This window comes from Acartia tonsa, chromosome 1 (assembly GCF_053477335.1).
Source record: "Acartia tonsa isolate MP-2025a chromosome 1, ASM5347733v1, whole genome shotgun sequence".
NCBI classification, from domain to species: domain Eukaryota; kingdom Metazoa; phylum Arthropoda; class Copepoda; order Calanoida; family Acartiidae; genus Acartia; species Acartia tonsa.
The window spans coordinates 55,472,279-55,490,377 of NC_137260.1; the positions used below are offsets into that span (position 1 = coordinate 55,472,279).

Sequence of the window (18,099 nt, forward strand, 5' to 3'; positions counted from 1 at the left end):
TTTTCTTTCATGAAATATTCATTTTGAAAATGAGGAAAACGGTTAAGCTAAATTTAACCAACAAATATTTCCGAACTATTTTCTAATTTGCAGTGGTATGTACAATTCTTATCCTTATTATTAATTAATAGAAAACAAGGGAATTGGCAGCAAGATCAACTGTTTTGTTTGATAAATTAGGTCAACTTACATTATTTAGTTTTTTTCCTACTAATTCTTATTATAATATCTCTTACTAGAGACCTCTAGGCGCACTTAGGGGAAGTGGTAAGGGATAAGTCACCCCTCCAATTTTTTTTATAAAAAAATATTGGCCCAGTGCAGTGGTAGTGAAATCTTGCTCAACAGACAGACATTATATAACTTCCTACAAGGATAAACGAAAATTACTATTGCAAATAAATAAATATTCTCCTATATTATCCCTAGTTCCTAATTTATAGCTTTAAGATACGTAATAATACGTTTAGATTTATTGTCCTTTTATTTCTAGTTTCTCTTCTGGTGACTAATTTATTACCTAGCTTCCAAATATACATCTGGCGAAAGACTTATTTATTAACCATTGCTCTATCCATGTTTAGAATAGTTTCATGTCAGCTTGACTTCAGCAAAACATTTAATAGTTTATTTATTTTTTCTATGAGGTTTCGTGACTTTAATACAGAATATTAAATCATGGACAACGACATTTGCTTTTGATTTTTCTATTTTTTTATTTCGTTCTTCTATTTTTAATGTTTATAGAACAATACAATCTAGATACTTTTTTGAATTCTAAATCCAAAAGGAAAACAGGGGAGGAAAACTCCGGCCATATCATTGGGTAGAACGTGTACAGATTTTGGTAAGAAAGGGCAAATATTTTTCATTACATTCGCAGTCAGGTATATATTGTCGCATTTCTTCTAAGGATAAAGCTTTGCTTGGTTTAGTTATGCCGTGCAAAAAAGTGGGAGATTTAAATCCTGAAAAAATATCATATTTATTGGACAACTTAAATCTTCGCTGAGAATCAGAACCCAATTTCCTAATAGTAGTTATTGGTTTAGACCTTTAAATAGACATACGTACGTAAGGACATACATCAGTTTACTTTACATATTTAGACCTATATAAGAAACAAAATGATTGAAAATACTTTATTACAAATACTTTATTTGACAAGCAATATCAAGCAAAAAATGCACAGTAGTTATCAAACATTATTCAGACATACAAATAAACATTACAAAATATTAAAAATAAAGTTAATGACTGCACCAATATGAATCCTAAATGCGCGTGGCGCGCGTCCTTGTTATGTAAAGCAAAGCTGTCTGTGTTTTTTTTTGTGTGCACGCACGCACAGAGCGACAACAAGACGCGCGTTTTTCTTGTAATGGTGATGAATCGTGGCCGTTTAGGCACAAAGATCGATACATTTACATTTTAAACATTTAACAGTTAGATACACAAATGAATTAGTATGTATTGGGAAGTTGGTATATTTTATGAATCAAGAAAAATTAAAGATCTAATAAAAACGAAATATATAACCGCTCCAGTTTATTCATGTACCTAACTGTTTAAACACTCTCAGCCCTACATATAACCCCATGGCTAGCCTGTGTAAGACAGGCGACAATGGGATAAGTAGGGCATGGGTCACAATTGTTAAATGACTTGCTAAGGTGGTTGGAGAGATAGATAGATGAATTTATGGGTGTTCAATCGCTTCCGTTATAAGAAGTTATGAATATTTAAATGTTATAATAGCAAAAAATAAAATTGTGAAATATATTTGTTGTTGTTATGCTATTCTAACATGGTTCAATTTTATTGTGCGTTGATAATGCAAAAAAAAGATTACTTTGGTGGAAGCAATGAGACACCGTTTTTATCTTTATCGTTGAGATTTGATGTTTATGGATGATTGTTTTTTTGTGGGCTGGGGGGGGGGGGGTGAATGGTTGATGGTTGGATCTTTTATGGCGTAAATCACGTTCTAGCAGGCTCATCCACCCTCTTCTCCATGTCTAAAATTTTATTCATTTTACGAAATTGTAAAAAGTATTAATATTATCATAAAAAAAAAGGTTATTTTTGTATGGTATTGTCAAATTATGTTTTTTGAAAGCTTACAAATATATCTGTTTTTGATTTTGTTTAAGACAATTGTAAGACGATATTTAGATTCTGTATATTTTGGAATATTTTATTTGATAATTTATATTTGTTATTGAGAAAGTTGATTTTATAATAGGTAACGAAATTCATAAATATAAAAAAAAAACTTGATTGACTGACAAACAGACAAAGTTAGTTATTTTCACGACAAATATATAATCATAAAAAGAAAAAAAGTTTGTGTCACATTCAGCATTACGATAGACTAAAGGACCAAGTAAGATTTTGAATAGAGTAGATGAAATTTGTTCACAAAAAATTCAGCCTTCTTTCTTGAATAACGGCCGAACAAAATTCAGTTTTTCACATACCGTTTACTAATGGACGGACGACATTTGGAATTATAGAGTAGCCCTGATAAAAAGACTTTTTGTTTTGGAATTAAAACCTTTTTTAATTAACTAATACCTTAACATTTTCTTAAACTATTGTATGTCTATTTCATCTAGATAAAATGGTACGTTGAAGATTTTTGAATAAAAGTTTAAATATTGTGATAGAATATACAACAACAAAAAAGTGCCATTATGTAATTATGTATACAAGCCGTTTTTACTCCGCTAAGACAACCAACAAGAACAACAAGCATGACTTGTAACATAGCTTTGCTAATAACAATAAGAATTTTGAAAGTAACCTTCAGGTCTAATTTGTCTGCTAGCTCCGTATGGGGTCATGCCCGCCTGGCTGGCTCCCTTGTTGCTACCATACTGTAGGCCAATAACACTTTGTCCAGCCTAAATTAGATTATTAGTTATTTGATTTAAAGATTGAACATAAGTAGGGTAAGGTAACAACATAAAAACACTTCTCAACTGAAGTGCTAAAGTCCAAAGGTATTAAATCCAAAGGTATTAAATCCAGAAAAAAAACTTATGTCTATGAATTATCTTATAGAAATGCCAGTCGTTTCTAAGTTTATGTTTATTTAGTAGATGCGCAACTAATATTGTTTATATTAGATTTTAGAAACGAAGTTAGAAAGAAAAAGAATTTTAATTCTTTATTTACAACTATTTTGGGGTAGGGTATCTCCACTCTTCATAGAGAAACAAACCCATGAAAAAAGAACATTTTTGATTTTAGAAATAAAACTAAAGGTGAAGCCTCAAGTGCCCCTGTAGGCTTTTATAGGCGTAGCCGATAGTCATTTCTCCAATCTAACATAAACGTTTATATTATGGGTTAAAGTTTTCTAATATAACAATACCTTGAGAACTTCTTGGTCAAAATTTCTCTTGTTTTCGCTGGCAACCTTGACTCCAAGAATAGGTCCGTTCCATCCTTTCTTCTGGGTCTAAAAAAAATGCATCATGTAAGAAATAATTTTAGTTATCGCTGGCAACATTGACACTATGAATGGGTGTCCCACTCTTTCTTCTGTGTCTAAAAATGCATCATCTAAGAAATAATTTTAGTTTTCGCTGGCAACCTTCAATCTAAGAATGAGTCTGTTTAAAAATGCATCAACTAAAGCATCCTACCATGACAAACCCCAAACTGTACAGATTTGAGCAAGACGATTCCAGTTACGTCATATACGTTTCGGGAAATAAAAAGGGAAGGGGGGAAGAAAATCTCTTCAAAAGAGATGGGAGAAAAGGGAAGATATTTTGTTTCCCCCTTCCCTTTTTATATGACGTCACAGGAATCGTCTTGCTCAAATCTGGACAGTTTGGGGTTTGTCTCCTACCATTTGCTGGCAACCGACTCTCCCTCTAGCATTGTTTCAGGGGTTACACATATGTCTTCTAATACAAACAACTTTAGGACTAAATTGCAAATGAATGTTGAAAAACTTTAGATCGTCTGGGTATTTTTCTATTCAAAGAAACAGAGAAAATGAGCATTAAAATTATTCTTCACCCATTTCTTTCCCTTATTTAAGTTTATATCACATGGAGCAATATATAATGAATATCAATAAATAGTTTATTGTCTTATCCTTTCTCATATCCTTTTAGTTTAGTACTATTTGTTAATGTTTACTTTTTTTCGAAAGTTGTTTTAATAAAGTCAAACTGTTAATTCTAAAGAAATTAATCATTTGATTTTCCTTTTAAGTAGTGCTGCTACTTCTTATTAGGTCGGTCAGTGCGTTTGTCACCTAGTTTGTCCTCCCTAGGTTCTATTTTATCTCAAAAATCTTTTAAAAAGGCACAGGATGTCTATCTGTGCCAAATGACTCTTTAAAAACAACATTCCGATTTATTATTTAGAATACAATTTAAAATTACCAAAAGATAAAAAAATACTTAAAGTTTGAGCTGTTTCAGAATATGTATCGGGGTATTTACATAATACTTTTTTCTATACGCTTTCATGTATTATATTTATACTTTTCTTTAAATAGCGTAGATTCTATATAACCTTTTAATGATAGTAGGTAAGGCAATGGCGATACACTGTACTTAGTTAATAAAGTTCTAGTAGCGAAAGTAATGTCCGAATAAATAAATTTGACGTACACATTGTTTTGGCAAAAATTCTCTATAAATCCAAAATTGTTGGATATTTTATAGAGTTAGTTAGTTATTATCAAATGCAGTTGTCGCGATTTTTTTCTTACTTCACACAAACACAAAAAAAGAACATGAGATGAGAAAAGTGCATACTAGTAAAACCAAGATGGGGAAACATTATGGCTAAATAACAAAACAATTGCTGCGCTATTATTTAAATATTATCATTCTTGTTTAAACTTGCATTTACGCATTTCGGAATATAAAATACAAAATACTGAATGCAGTTCGTGTGAAAGAAAGTAATCAAATGTTTTAAATTTAAAGTAAACATAGGCCTGTTAAATAAGTGTTTTTTGTTTGTCTGTTAAGATCTCGCTTACTTCTGAACCGATCAGGTTCGCTAAAACTCTTTTCCCCTTCTCCTCTCATCCTTCCTTTTAGAGGTATTTTTCATGATGTCACACATGACACTTTTTAATGGACCTCCCTCCTCCCCTGTAATGCTTTGGAAGAAATTTAGCTAATTGATAGTTATAAATAAATTTATGCTTAGAGTCAATGATAATTATTGGTTGTTCAAGATACCAGTATCGTAAAAAAAAACAAGAACAGACAGACGCCTGACATTATATTGTAGTAGCGCTGCTTCTAAAAAAAACTTACAATTCCACCAAGGCTGTAGAGGTTGTCCACGATCATGTACAGGTTCTTGTTCTCGTACAAATCGTTCACCTTAAATTTTAATTTGATAAGTTCTTCTAAAATTATTAGATTCTTGAGTCTTAAATTATTTAATAACGGATATCCCCAACTTAGTCGTTTTTAATTGCAATTCATTATCAAAGAGCAAATGCATTTTCATTAATGTTTGGACAATCTGCAGGTAAATTAACCATCGCATAAAAAAAGCTTACTTCGCAATAGATTAGCATTTTTAATAAAATAATTTGGTATATTATGTAGCCTCAAAATGTTCAGGATCTACCTACAGCACAAAGAAATAAAAAATATGCAGCCTCAAAAAAATTGCATTATTTTGCAGTTGATTCAACCTTATCTACTTAAACTCAAAAAGACTACAGTAACGGACGTCCTTAGTTATTGAGTAGCTGTGCTACTTTAAGTAATCATACCTGGAAGAGGTCTTGCTCTTTGAGACCATAGTTGACGCAAGCCTTCAGATACATCTCAATATTCTCTCTCTAAAATTATAATTAAAATCAATATATATGATGTGTAATGGTTGGTGTGCCAATGAGTCTGTCGGTAATCCTTATACTGAGTAGAGACATGAATTTAACAGCTGATCGTAACATAGACAAATTATTTCTCAAATTAGATATTCAAAATAAAAAAATAAACATTTAAATGCCACTAGAGGCCTCTAGGGGCGTAGCCGCTAGTACAATATACTATATATAACATACGTAAAGAATCATCAATTTAGGTTGCAATATTCCCTCGCATTTATTGGTCGGGCAGTTTATCCAGGAGGCCGGGTGTAGGGGTAAAGGAGGGGTTGGGGTGATCGTTATTTCAGCCCAATACTGAGTTCACTTTATTATAGAACATAAAATCTGGTAAGATCCAATTAATGATAAATCCATTTTTCAGACACATACTATCTATTAGTGTCATCTTATCCAAAGTTGCACCTCAAAATTGGTTTCCTCATTTTCTATGTTTCTTTAAATCTTACTCTAAACATCAAAGGACAGAAAGGAGTGAAGAATATTAATTTTGGACGTAATTGTCTTTTGATAATTCTGAATTTCTAAATTTTCTTTTTAAAGGATATAAAAATGAGGGCAGAAAAATATAGTTTGTTATTGTGTGGAACAAATATTCCGCGGCAATACAGTTTCAAGTCACGTACACAATAAATATCTCAATTTTAATCTTTATGTGTTACATCTCTTTCAAGGCCCTCTGTGTGTATATGTGTGTGTGTGTGTGTGTATGTGTGTGTGTGTGTGTGTGTGTATCTTAAAGTGTTGGTGGTAATGTTAGGATTAATAAAATACAAGAACCTATAAGACCTGGAGGCTTAGTATTGACGAACAATTGCAAGATTTAGGTCAACTTACCCTATTAAATAAAGAAATAATCTTTTTTTTGGTCTGTAGCGAAGGAACTCACTTATCACTGAACCGATATTATTCTCCTTTACAGTGGAGCTTTTTATAGGTTCTGGGATGGTTTTATGCTATTTTTCTATCTTCCCACACCCCTTTTAATATATTGCCCCTAGTATGCATCCCTTAGTTTAATAAAAACAAACATAGCTGATATTTTATAAACAGACTTTTTAAAATGCAAATTTACCTAATGTTAAGACTACAGCTAAGCAGGGCAAAACTTGTATACTAATCAAGTAATGCTATTTAAAAATGAATTTTTGGTTACAGCCATAAGTTGATATAATATCAGCACTTTTGATTAACATGTATGTAGTAGCATATATAGTAGCAGCAATTTATATTTAGCTAACATTGTCCAACATTTACATATATTTACAGGGTGACTATATAATTTATATTTAGCTAACATTGTCCAACATTTATATATATTTACAGGGTGACCATAGAATTTATATTTAGCTAACACTGTCCAACATTTACATATATTTACAGGGTGACCATAGAATTTATATTTAGCTAACATTGTCCAACATTTACATATATTTACAGGGCGACCATAGACTTTATATTTAGCTAACATTGTCCAACATTTACATATATTTACAGGGTGATCATAGAATTTATATTCATCTAACATTGTCCAATATTTTCATATATTTACAGGGTGATCATAGAATTTATATTTAGCTAACATTGTCCAACATTAACATATGTTTACAGGGTGATCATAGAATTTATATTTAGCTAACATTGTCCAACATTTACATATATTTACAGGGTGACCATAGAATTTATATTTAGCTAACATTGTCCAACATTTACATATATTTACAGGGTGATCATATAATTTATATTTAGCTAACATTGTCCAACATTTACATATATTTACAGGGTGTCCATAGAATTTATACTTAGCTAACATTGTCCAACATTTACATATATTTACAGGGTGACCATAGAATTTATATTTAGCTAACATTGTTTAACATATACATATATTTACAGGGTGATCATAGAAAAATATCAAACATCAATTTTAACCTAAATATTAATAAATCTTTAAAAACAAAATTTTATAAATTAAATCCAGACAATTAATTTGATAAAAATGGGCTCAAAAAATATAAAGAATTATGATTACATGTGATCTTTGACTAATATTGCAGTCAACCAGATTTTTTATTTGTATATATAGAATATCCTTGTCAGAAATGGTAATGATCTATAAAAAGAATCCTATATTCAGATAAAACCTTGCTACTTAGAAAAACTCGTAGAGAGTTTGTTGACTTTTAATTAAACTGATAGAAGTCAACCTGTACAAATACAGGCTAAATGGTCGAAATGTTGGATAAGACTTTTTTGCTTCACCCTGTACGAAGTGGTAATGGGATGCTTTATGTTTTGCAAATGCATAAGAAATGATCGTTGACACTCAACCAGTTCTAGCACATTGTTTTATTATGCGTGCTTTATGCAGTTTCAAGAATTTTGAAAAATATCAAACATCTGTTTGAAGATTACGGGGCTTGGCGCACGATAAAACAAAATCTTTGGGAGGGATGGTACATTCGACTGTAAATAACACTGGCCCCAAAAGTTTTATACACACGATGTGAATCATTAGATTGAAAACTGAGGGGACTTTTATTTTATCTTGCGTGGGTTGTACAAATTTTATATATTTTAATTTTTTTACTAGTATTTCTAGTATTCAAAACATCAAATTTTATTTATCGTAATTACGAGTTTGCATAAATTATTTGTTATTGGAATAAACCTTAATCCTGTTATAAAAAGTAGTAAGGTTTATTTGTTTAAAGCTTAATATTTCAATAAATAATCAACGAATTGACTTATCATTTTTATGGAAGCTTGAAGTAGATCCTGGCATGGTTTTGGGCTATATTTATGCCCCCTTAGTAGTTCCCTTCTTCTACAGATAGTCCCTAGATTTTATAGGCGCAGACATTAGAATCCCTAAAAGAACTATGTACAATGAGCTATGTGGGGTATAGCTGCTCTTCTAAATGTTGTGTTATCTTAGCTTCCTTGATAATTTTGTATTGGGTAACAATTTAGTGTCAATATTTAGGATACTCTACACAGTATATATTTAGCAGGTATAAGAAGATATGAGAACAGAAGATAAGTCGGTAAATGCTTTGGTAGCTTGACAAGAATTTGGGAATGGTTGGTGAAAGATAATTTATTTTCTTGTCCTATTTCAAATTTATCCAATTCATTATAAAAGCTCACAAAGACAAAAGTTTGATCTACTAGTAATGGATTTATTATTACTTGGATCTTACACTAGATTATCACGTACTCTGGTAAAATGAAACTCGTAGCCAGGGGCGTCAAAGCTTTTTATTTTGGGGGGGGGGGGTAATCGCCCCATTACCCCCCCCCCCCTTGGACGTCTATGCTCGTAGCTGGCTAAAATAACAATACCCCTCCCCCTTTAGAACATCCCCTCTCCTCCTACTAGGTAAACGATCTGTCCAATAAATGATGTCCATGTTAACAATTTACGCCACGTTTTTCCCTGTCATAATATCCACGTATATTTTATATTCATTCTAGTAGAATAAGATAATTTAACGTCCATTGACCTATCTCAATTTCCCTGAAATCTTCTGAAACTATAACATTGTAGTCTTTATATTTCTTGTAATAGTGAAGTTGCAAATCCTATGGAAAATTTTATCGCAGCCTTTTTGTCTTTTCTGTTTGAAGCTTACCTAATTTTACTGAAGGAAAACCTAAATTTAAGCATCTGTAAAGCAAATACTCTCAAGTTTTGAATTTTAGGAGTCTATCGGTCATTACATTAAAAATAGGGAATATCTTTTAAGATTTTTAATAAATGCATATTTATTTTTCTTTTTGTAATAATTCAAGAAAGCAGTTTGAATATATTATTCTTGCTTCGGGGTGTAAAATAGTAAACGTTCTTAAATTCATATTTATGATGACATTGACAACAATCTATAATACAAAGTAGAACGATGTCTGTCTGTCTGTCTATTTGTTTGTAACGAAGGATCTCGCTAACCGCTGACCCGATCGGGTTCTCCTTAACAGGGTAGCCCTCTCATAGGTCCCGGGAAGGTTTTAACTATTTTGGGGAGGGTACCAACACCCTCCCATGAGATATCACCCCTTGGAAAATATACCCCTACTCCCCCCCCCCCCAAAAAAAAATTAATTTAATTCTTTTTATAAAAATAAAATTAGGGAGCGTCAGCCAACCCCACCAAAAGAAAAAAAATTTCCCCCTCAAAATTTTGTTTCTACATAGATACCAGTTTATTCTATTTTAATAACAACACAAAGTCATAGACTAACTAAATAATTAATATATAAGTTGCTTATTGGTTATAGGAATATTGTAAACATCGTCAGATGTCTATCTTTTAAATCAGCGAATAAAATCTTTTTTTTTGCCTGAAATTTTCTTACAAATCTTATCCAATGGCGCTACAGACAGACAGAAAGACAAACATAGTAAAAGAGTAGAAGTTAAATGTTTAAACTTACAACAAATTTTGGTTAACTATCACAAATAGCATCAGAGTTAATACAGCTTCTTTACGGATTAACATACAGACAATCGGGTTTATAAGGTGGCTTAGCTGATAAAAAAAAGTTGATCTTGAATTGAAAGAAAGATAGATTAAACAATCAATAAGATATTAATCTCTGTCTATCCTCTAAACTGATCATGTATAATAGACGTATTAAGAATAGAGTGTTATTTAACAGAAAAGGTAAATTCTAAAATCTTAATTATTCTCACTATGTAACTATGTATTTATATATCGGTGATGTCTGATATATTCAGTATATTTGTTGTTCTTAAATGTATTTTTTTATAATTGAAAAATTGAAATTGTCTTGTGTAATCAATTTCATTAACCTTCTTTTTTAGATTTAACAAGGATGACAACATCCATAAAAAAGAATCACTGAAACAGTAGGACAAACGGACATTAACACTTGTTTAGTGGCAAAACTGAATAATCAGAATATAAAAGTATAAGAGTCGAAGCAATATAGTAAGTAAATTTGTTGAAAAACTGCTTGATACAAGATAATGTTTATGGAAATACTTACATTTTTAGGACTTGATTATAGAGTTGCTTCGCTTATAATATTGTTTTTTGTTCTCCCAGGAATCAATATACCAAACGGATAATTAGATCACATAAAAATTTGTTGTTAAAAAAGTAGAAAAATCAACATTTTAAAATGGACATACGGACATTTTGGTAATTATTATAGAGTTGCTACGCTTTCTAAATTGTACCTAACTACTACAGGAATCATCATGCAAAGTTTGAAATCGATAGGATAATTCTAGCATGTCTAAATTAACGAATAAAAGCTATCTATCTCGGACGGACGGACGGACGTACGGACGGACCGACCCTAATTATAGAAAAGCTTCGCTTTTAAAATAAAAAAAAGCTATTTATATCCATTTATTGCTACTTTTTAGGCCAATTTTAACCCTTTACTTGGACCCTTATTACATTAAAGGAAACATTTAGTAAACATTTAGTCCTAATTTAATTAGCCTCTTGTCTAGAGAAAAACCTGAATTAAAAGCCCTCTAATGCATACATCTATTGTGCATGCATATTTAATGTTTTGTAAACATCTAGTCCTACCATATGAAAGTTAGGTAAAGGAATAGATTTTACTAAAATTAAAGTGCCAATATAGACATATTTTTCGATAAAAAATATCACTTTTAAGCAAAGTTCAACTAAAAGCTTACTATTCATATGTCCCTGAGCTACATAATAGCATATACTCTCCCAATACATAATTATACAATCATGTATCTAACTATAAGCTTACTATTCATATGTCCCTGAGCTACATAATAGCATTTACTCTCCCAATACATAACTATACAATCATGTATCTAACTATAAGCTTTCTATCTATATGTCCCTGAGTTACATAATGGCATATACTCTCCCAATACATAGTTATACAATCATGTATCTTACTATAAGCTTACTATTTATATGTCCCTGAGCTACATAATAGCATATACTCTCCCAATACATTGTTATACATTCATGTATCTAACTATAATTTTACTATATATATGTCCCTGAGTTACATAATGGCATATACTCTCCCAATACATAATTATACAATCATGTATCTAACTATAAGCTTACTATTTATTTGTCCCTGAGCTACATAATTGCATATACTCTCCCAATACATTGTTATACATTCATGTATCTAACTATAAGCTTACTACTTATATGTTCCTGAGATTGATTATAGTATATACTCTCCAAATACATAGATATGCAATCGTGAATCTAACTATAAGCTTACTATTCATATGTCCCTGAACTACATAATAGCATATACTCTCCCAATACATAGTTATACAATCATGTACCTAACTATAAGCTTAGTATTCATATGTCCCTGAGCTACATAATAGCATATACTTTCCCAATACATAGTTATGCATTTATGTATCTTACTATAAACTTACTATTCATAAGTTCCTGAGCTACAACATAGCATTTACTCTCCTAATACATAATTATATATTCATGTATCTAACTATAAGCTTACTATACATATGTCCCTGAGCTACATAATAACATATACTCTCCCAATACATAATTATACAATTGTGTATCTAACTATACGCTTACTATTCATATGTCCCTGAGCTACATAATAGCATATACTCTCCCAATACATAATTATACAATTGTGTATCTAACTATAAGCTTACTATTCATATGTCCCTGAGCTACATAATTGCATATACTCTTCCAATACATAACTATACAATCATGTATCTAATTATAAGCTTACTATCCATATGTCCCTGAGCTTGAATATAGTATATACTCTCCCAATACATAATTATACAATCATGTATCTAACTATAAGCTTACTATTCATATGTCCCTGAGCTACATAATAGCTTTTACTCTCCCAATACATAACTATATATTAATATATCTAACTATAAGCTTACTAATCAAATATCCATGAATACATAAAAGCATATACTCTCCCAATACATAGTTATGCATTTATGTATCTAACTATAAGCTTACTATTCATTTGTCCATGAGCTACAATACAGCTAATACTTTCACAATACATAATTATACAATCATGTATCTTACTATAAGCTTACTATTTATAAGTACCTGAGCTACATCATAGCATATACTCTCCCAATACATAGTTATACAATCATGTATCTAACTATAACCTTACTATTCATTTGTCCGGAAGCTACATCATAGCATATACTCTCCCAATACATAGTTTTACAATCATGTATCTAACTATAACCTTACTATTCATATGTCCCTTTGCTACATAATAACATATACTCTCCCAATACATAATTATACATTTATGTATCTTACTATAAGCTTACTATTCATATGTCCCTGAGCTACATAATCATCAATTCAAACTTTATCAGCAGAAAAGGATGGGATACAATAATCATAGAAAAAACGACCTTTTTCAAGAGGTCCTAATACCCTCACATAAAATTGTTTTAAGTCCGTTTACAAGATAATGCAATAAACACTACAAACTAAAGCCATTATATTTTATAAAGCTTTACCTATAGTTTTTTTAAACTCCATTTTATCGAATGCTATACAAAAACCTTTATGAATAACATTAGAAACTTATATCTACCGTGTCTTTTTTTGTCTTAAAAGAGATTTTGTATCAACTACTTACATATATGTATATTGTGTCGCTTTTAAAACTATATGTGAACATGTATATTCAAGAATATCTGAATTTATAAATAGGATAGGTTCATTCTTGATAGAATAAGATTTTAGTACCCAGATAATCTCACACAATTTCAACCTGTTACAACTTTATTTTATGCGATAAAATCCAAAAATAAAGAAATAAAAAAAAATAACAGTGTCATATTTCACCAATAAGTGACGTTTTTGTAAATCTATAAAAATTCTTAGGCTATCTTAAAAGTTTACCAAGTTATACACTATTCTTTATTTATTAGACTATAGGGAATTTTGAAATAAGCTATCAACAAACAAAGGTACATAATTCTTAAAAATTGTGAAAAGAACCATTAAGTTTCACAACCATATAAAGTTTGTGTTTTCATGTCTGAATTAACTTTCTTAATCTTCTAGTCAAAACAATAATGTCATGTATTTTCTCTTTTTACATACATTATACATATTTCAATGGATATAATATTATTACTTGGATCTTTCACTAAATTTTCATGTTATCAATAAAGTGAATCGAGCAGCGGGCTAAAATTACTATTCTTTCCTTTTACCCCTTTACTCATGATGAGTCCCATGTCAACAGACTTAATTTACGACAATTGTTCCACTGTCACAATATCCACGTATATTCTACATCCATTCATATTTCAAATTTTGAAAAAAATAATGTAGCTTTTAACTTAAATGACTACGATGATTTAATATTTTAAGGTCAGTATTCTTATCAAATAAATATAATATTTCATTTAATATTATATTGAATTGCATAAGTTAAAAATGTTATTTGTAATACAAAAGAAATGGGGACGTAATATAATGATGTATTATCCGTCCGTCTGTATGTAATTACCTGCTTAAATGGAGCATTCATGGTGTTAATCTTTTTCACAGATCCGGGCTCGATACAGTTTATCAACCTATAATAACAACAATATATAGTAGAGAAGCTACGCTACAATCCATGTATGAGGGTCTGTACGTCTTCATACATTAAAAAATGTAAAGGGATTTAACAATTAAGTTACAGAATCCAGGTGACTACGAAAATCATTGCGTACTATAGTAACATTTAATATTTGTTTATAAATTCCAAAAATCTCCTATTAAACAAGAAGGATAAATTGACCACGGACATATTTTTTTCCCCTGCCATTTACCAATCTCTTACTTGTTCAAATTATATTCTACAGTTAAAAATTTCAATTTAGGTTAAATTAATGAAGTTTCTGAATTAATGCTTCAAAGTTTTCTAGACTATAATCAAATTTAAATATCAATAATTATTCTTTTTATGTTTCAAGTTTTAATCCATTGTAATAGTGCGGCTACTCTCTATGTGACGTCCTTGTTCATCGGCTAGTTTTAAAATGTTACATATCATAATGTTGTTTTTTTTTCAAAAATTTTAGATTTGTTTTTTCATTCTTATTGACATTTTGCTAGAATTCAAACATAAATTAATTTTACGTAAGCAATACTAGCATTAATTGTGAAACAATTTACTCTTATAATCTTTATCCTTATAGGGGATATTTCTTTTGGGAGGGTTGTGGTAACAAAATAGCTATTAACCTTTCCAGAACCCATTAGAGGCTGTTAAGGAGAACCACATCGCTTAAAAAACCTATCTATAATACAAAGTAGAACGATGTCTGTCTGTCCGTCTGTCCGTCTGTCTGTCTGTCCCTTAAGATCTCGGTAACCACTGAACCGATCGGATTCTACTCTTCAGGGTATATACCTATTGGTCCTGTGGTGGTTTTAAGCTATTTTCTTGGGGGGTGGGACACCCCCAACCCCCCCAAAAACAAAAAATCCCCCCCATTTTTTTTTTTTTTTGCTTAAGATTTCCTTGGTCCTTTAACGAATTTCGCCTTAATTTTTTTTATCACCTCTTGGGGCAAAGCCCCTAGAGGCTAGGGGCGAAGCCGCTAGTTACTTTTATATTGCTATATAATTTTCTTAGCTTGTTGTTGCTGTGTTACTTATTGATATAATTATTCTAGTTACTATTCTCATTGCAATATTACCAGGGAATCAGTAAAATTCTACCTTTTGTATCTGGTAAATCAATTTATGTATAAGGGCTGAAAATTACTCAATCTTAGTTCCACTCCCTTTATGCAAAAATACTCTTTTTCTTCAATTATTCGTTGCAACCCCTTTTTAATCCTATTTAATTTTGCACCAAGTTTTTACCCCATTCTCAGTTCATGTAGAGTAATTTTAATGGTGTTTATTCTAGTTAGCAAATAAACTTGTTTTTATATTAGTAACAAACAAACGATATAATTTCTTTAAGAAAACTTACACCATAGTGATTAAACATAAAGAAACTAATGGTCGATTTTTTTCTAAAAACAATAAGATGATTTTAAATAAAATTAGAAATAACTATTAAAATGTATAAGTGGTCCTGACGGAAACACAAGTATGCTAATATTTTTCAATAAGTTGCTTTTTGCTTTGTTGAAATGATGGGACACCCATTTTGTTTGCAATTTTCGTAACAATAATAGCTGTAATAACAGTAAAATAAACTTAAATTTCACTCCACTTTGGTACAATCCCCCTGATTGAACAGTGAACTCTAAAACCCCTTTCGCATTTGTCATTTTCAACTATTTTATACCTTTTTTGCCTCTCATTTTAGTTGCGTGAGAGGAAAAATTTAAAAAATTGTTTATTTTTTCAAATGGCACAAATATGCAACTGTGAAAAAATATTTAGGTTCCATCCATCTTAGTGGCCACAGGGGCCATCCAAAACTCCAGATACAGTTTTAAAGACAAAGTATCTAAAAATAGTGTGTCACATTTTTATGACTTTTTTTGCTCTTTACACAAAATACCATTTTAATAAGCTTACTAAAGACACTAAGATATAGCTCGCTTCTATTATGTAATAAAACACCAATTTTGTGTTTTAGCTAATAAGAAAAAATAAAGAAAACCTAAAGGGGGGATGGGGGTAACACTTTCTGGTTGAGATTTATTCCTCTTCACTTGATAGACAGAGTTCAACAAACAATCCACAGTTTATTTTAGTAGTAATCAGGAGTAAAGGATAACCAAAAACTAAATCAATTCCGGAGAAAAATTGACCTATTGCAAAAACCAATGGTATAGATAACAAAGCTTTACTAATTTGCATTACTTTTAAAATAGGTAACTTGCAAACATGTTTTAGATTGCAGGTCATTTTCTTGTTTTTATTTGTATTCATTGCATAGTTTATAAAAGCAACTTAATTTTCCTTTAGGTTAATAAATTTTTTTAAAAAAATATGGACATTTTTGCTCTAAGTGCCATGTTGAGCATTGAAACCCCCTCAACTTAACTATAAATAAAGAGAGGGTATTTTTTTCGTTTGTTTGTTATTAACTAGGTTAGGTTATATTGATTAACTCCGCAGAAAAAGGCCCTACATGGTTAGAGCCCCCACTGTAATTAAGCATATGCAGAAAACTACCCCTCTACCATAGTTGCAATCTACTTCTAAATAAGGGGACAAAATTCTTGTGGTTGATTGACACTTCAAGGAGTATCAACAAAAAATAATATAAGATGATGGCTTAGGTATATGTTAAAGAAAAGTAAAATAATTAAAGTAACAGCAATAAAGAATAAATGTAAAAAATGAAATAAAAAGTTTCATCATAAAATGTGCAATTACCCCGTATGTGTAGGAAGAAAATGTTAAAAATGTGAATGAAGATAAAAGTTGGAGAATGTTTGGTATTGCTAGGCATGGCCTAGGGATACAGGGATGATCATAAATAATTGAAAAAAAAGTTGAGGACAATTTAAAACAAATGACTAAAATCAACTCATATTCATTATTTACAGCTGGTTGTTTCATATATAACCAATCATGGTCATATTTTAATAATTACAATTATTTATTATTAATGCAGCTTTAGGAGAGTCCTGCAGGGTTATGGATATCAAATAAATTTATCAGGGGGTGGAAATCAATTTATCTACCATTGATATATCCCTTTATTTCTATTGGAATTCCCCCCAGCCCCCCACAAAAATTTGAGGAATTTCCTTATCAAAAAGAAACAAAAGAAATGTTGTAAGATTCATGTTTACTGTCTTTATATTTTCATATATCTACAATAAAACAATAATAACAAGGTTCATAAACAGTTTGAGACAAATAGAACAATTTCATCATGGCCCGAGATCTATTTAAAGTTTTATTATTTTGATTATTAATTATGAAATAAACTCAATATTCTACGAGTACAGTCTAAAATTAAGATATTAAAATGCTACTTACTCGCAAAGAACAGATCCATTCTTGAGTATGTTTGAAAATTCAAATTGATCCTGGATGTTCTGTGCCTCCGGCTCCAGTTTTCTGTTTATGACCTCCTCCACCCACATCATACACTCGCGCGCACGCTCCACACTGAACTTGGACTGAGACTAAAATAGAAAAGCTTAATGAATACGCGCGTTTTGACAAAACAAGCACGATAACATCCAATTATATTATACCGAGGTCTATTTGAAAATTAGA

General features: G+C 30.7%; 1 protein-coding gene across 2 annotated transcripts in view; it reads right to left on the reverse strand.

The window, feature by feature from the left end:
* Positions 1 to 1,936: 1,936 nt before the first annotated feature.
* Positions 1,937 to 18,099, reverse strand: part of LOC145323993 (calponin-3-like) — a 59,835-nt gene continuing 43,672 nt past the window's right edge. Inside the window, exons 2-9 of one of the 2 annotated variants that reach the window (XM_080166640.1) lie at positions 17,857 to 18,005; positions 14,420 to 14,486; positions 5,768 to 5,836; positions 5,298 to 5,366; positions 3,380 to 3,466; positions 2,807 to 2,906; positions 2,578 to 2,614; positions 1,937 to 2,018 (exon numbers count right to left, since the gene is read on the reverse strand). In XM_080166640.1, the coding sequence (XP_080022766.1) occupies positions 2,595 to 2,614; positions 2,807 to 2,906; positions 3,380 to 3,466; positions 5,298 to 5,366; positions 5,768 to 5,836; positions 14,420 to 14,486; positions 17,857 to 18,005 (561 nt within the window). In that variant the 3' untranslated portion in view covers positions 1,937 to 2,018; positions 2,578 to 2,594. The remainder of the gene's footprint in view (positions 2,019 to 2,577; positions 2,615 to 2,806; positions 2,907 to 3,379; positions 3,467 to 5,297; positions 5,367 to 5,767; positions 5,837 to 14,419; positions 14,487 to 17,856; positions 18,006 to 18,099) is intronic. The other variant, XM_080166633.1, reaches the window with a different exon arrangement.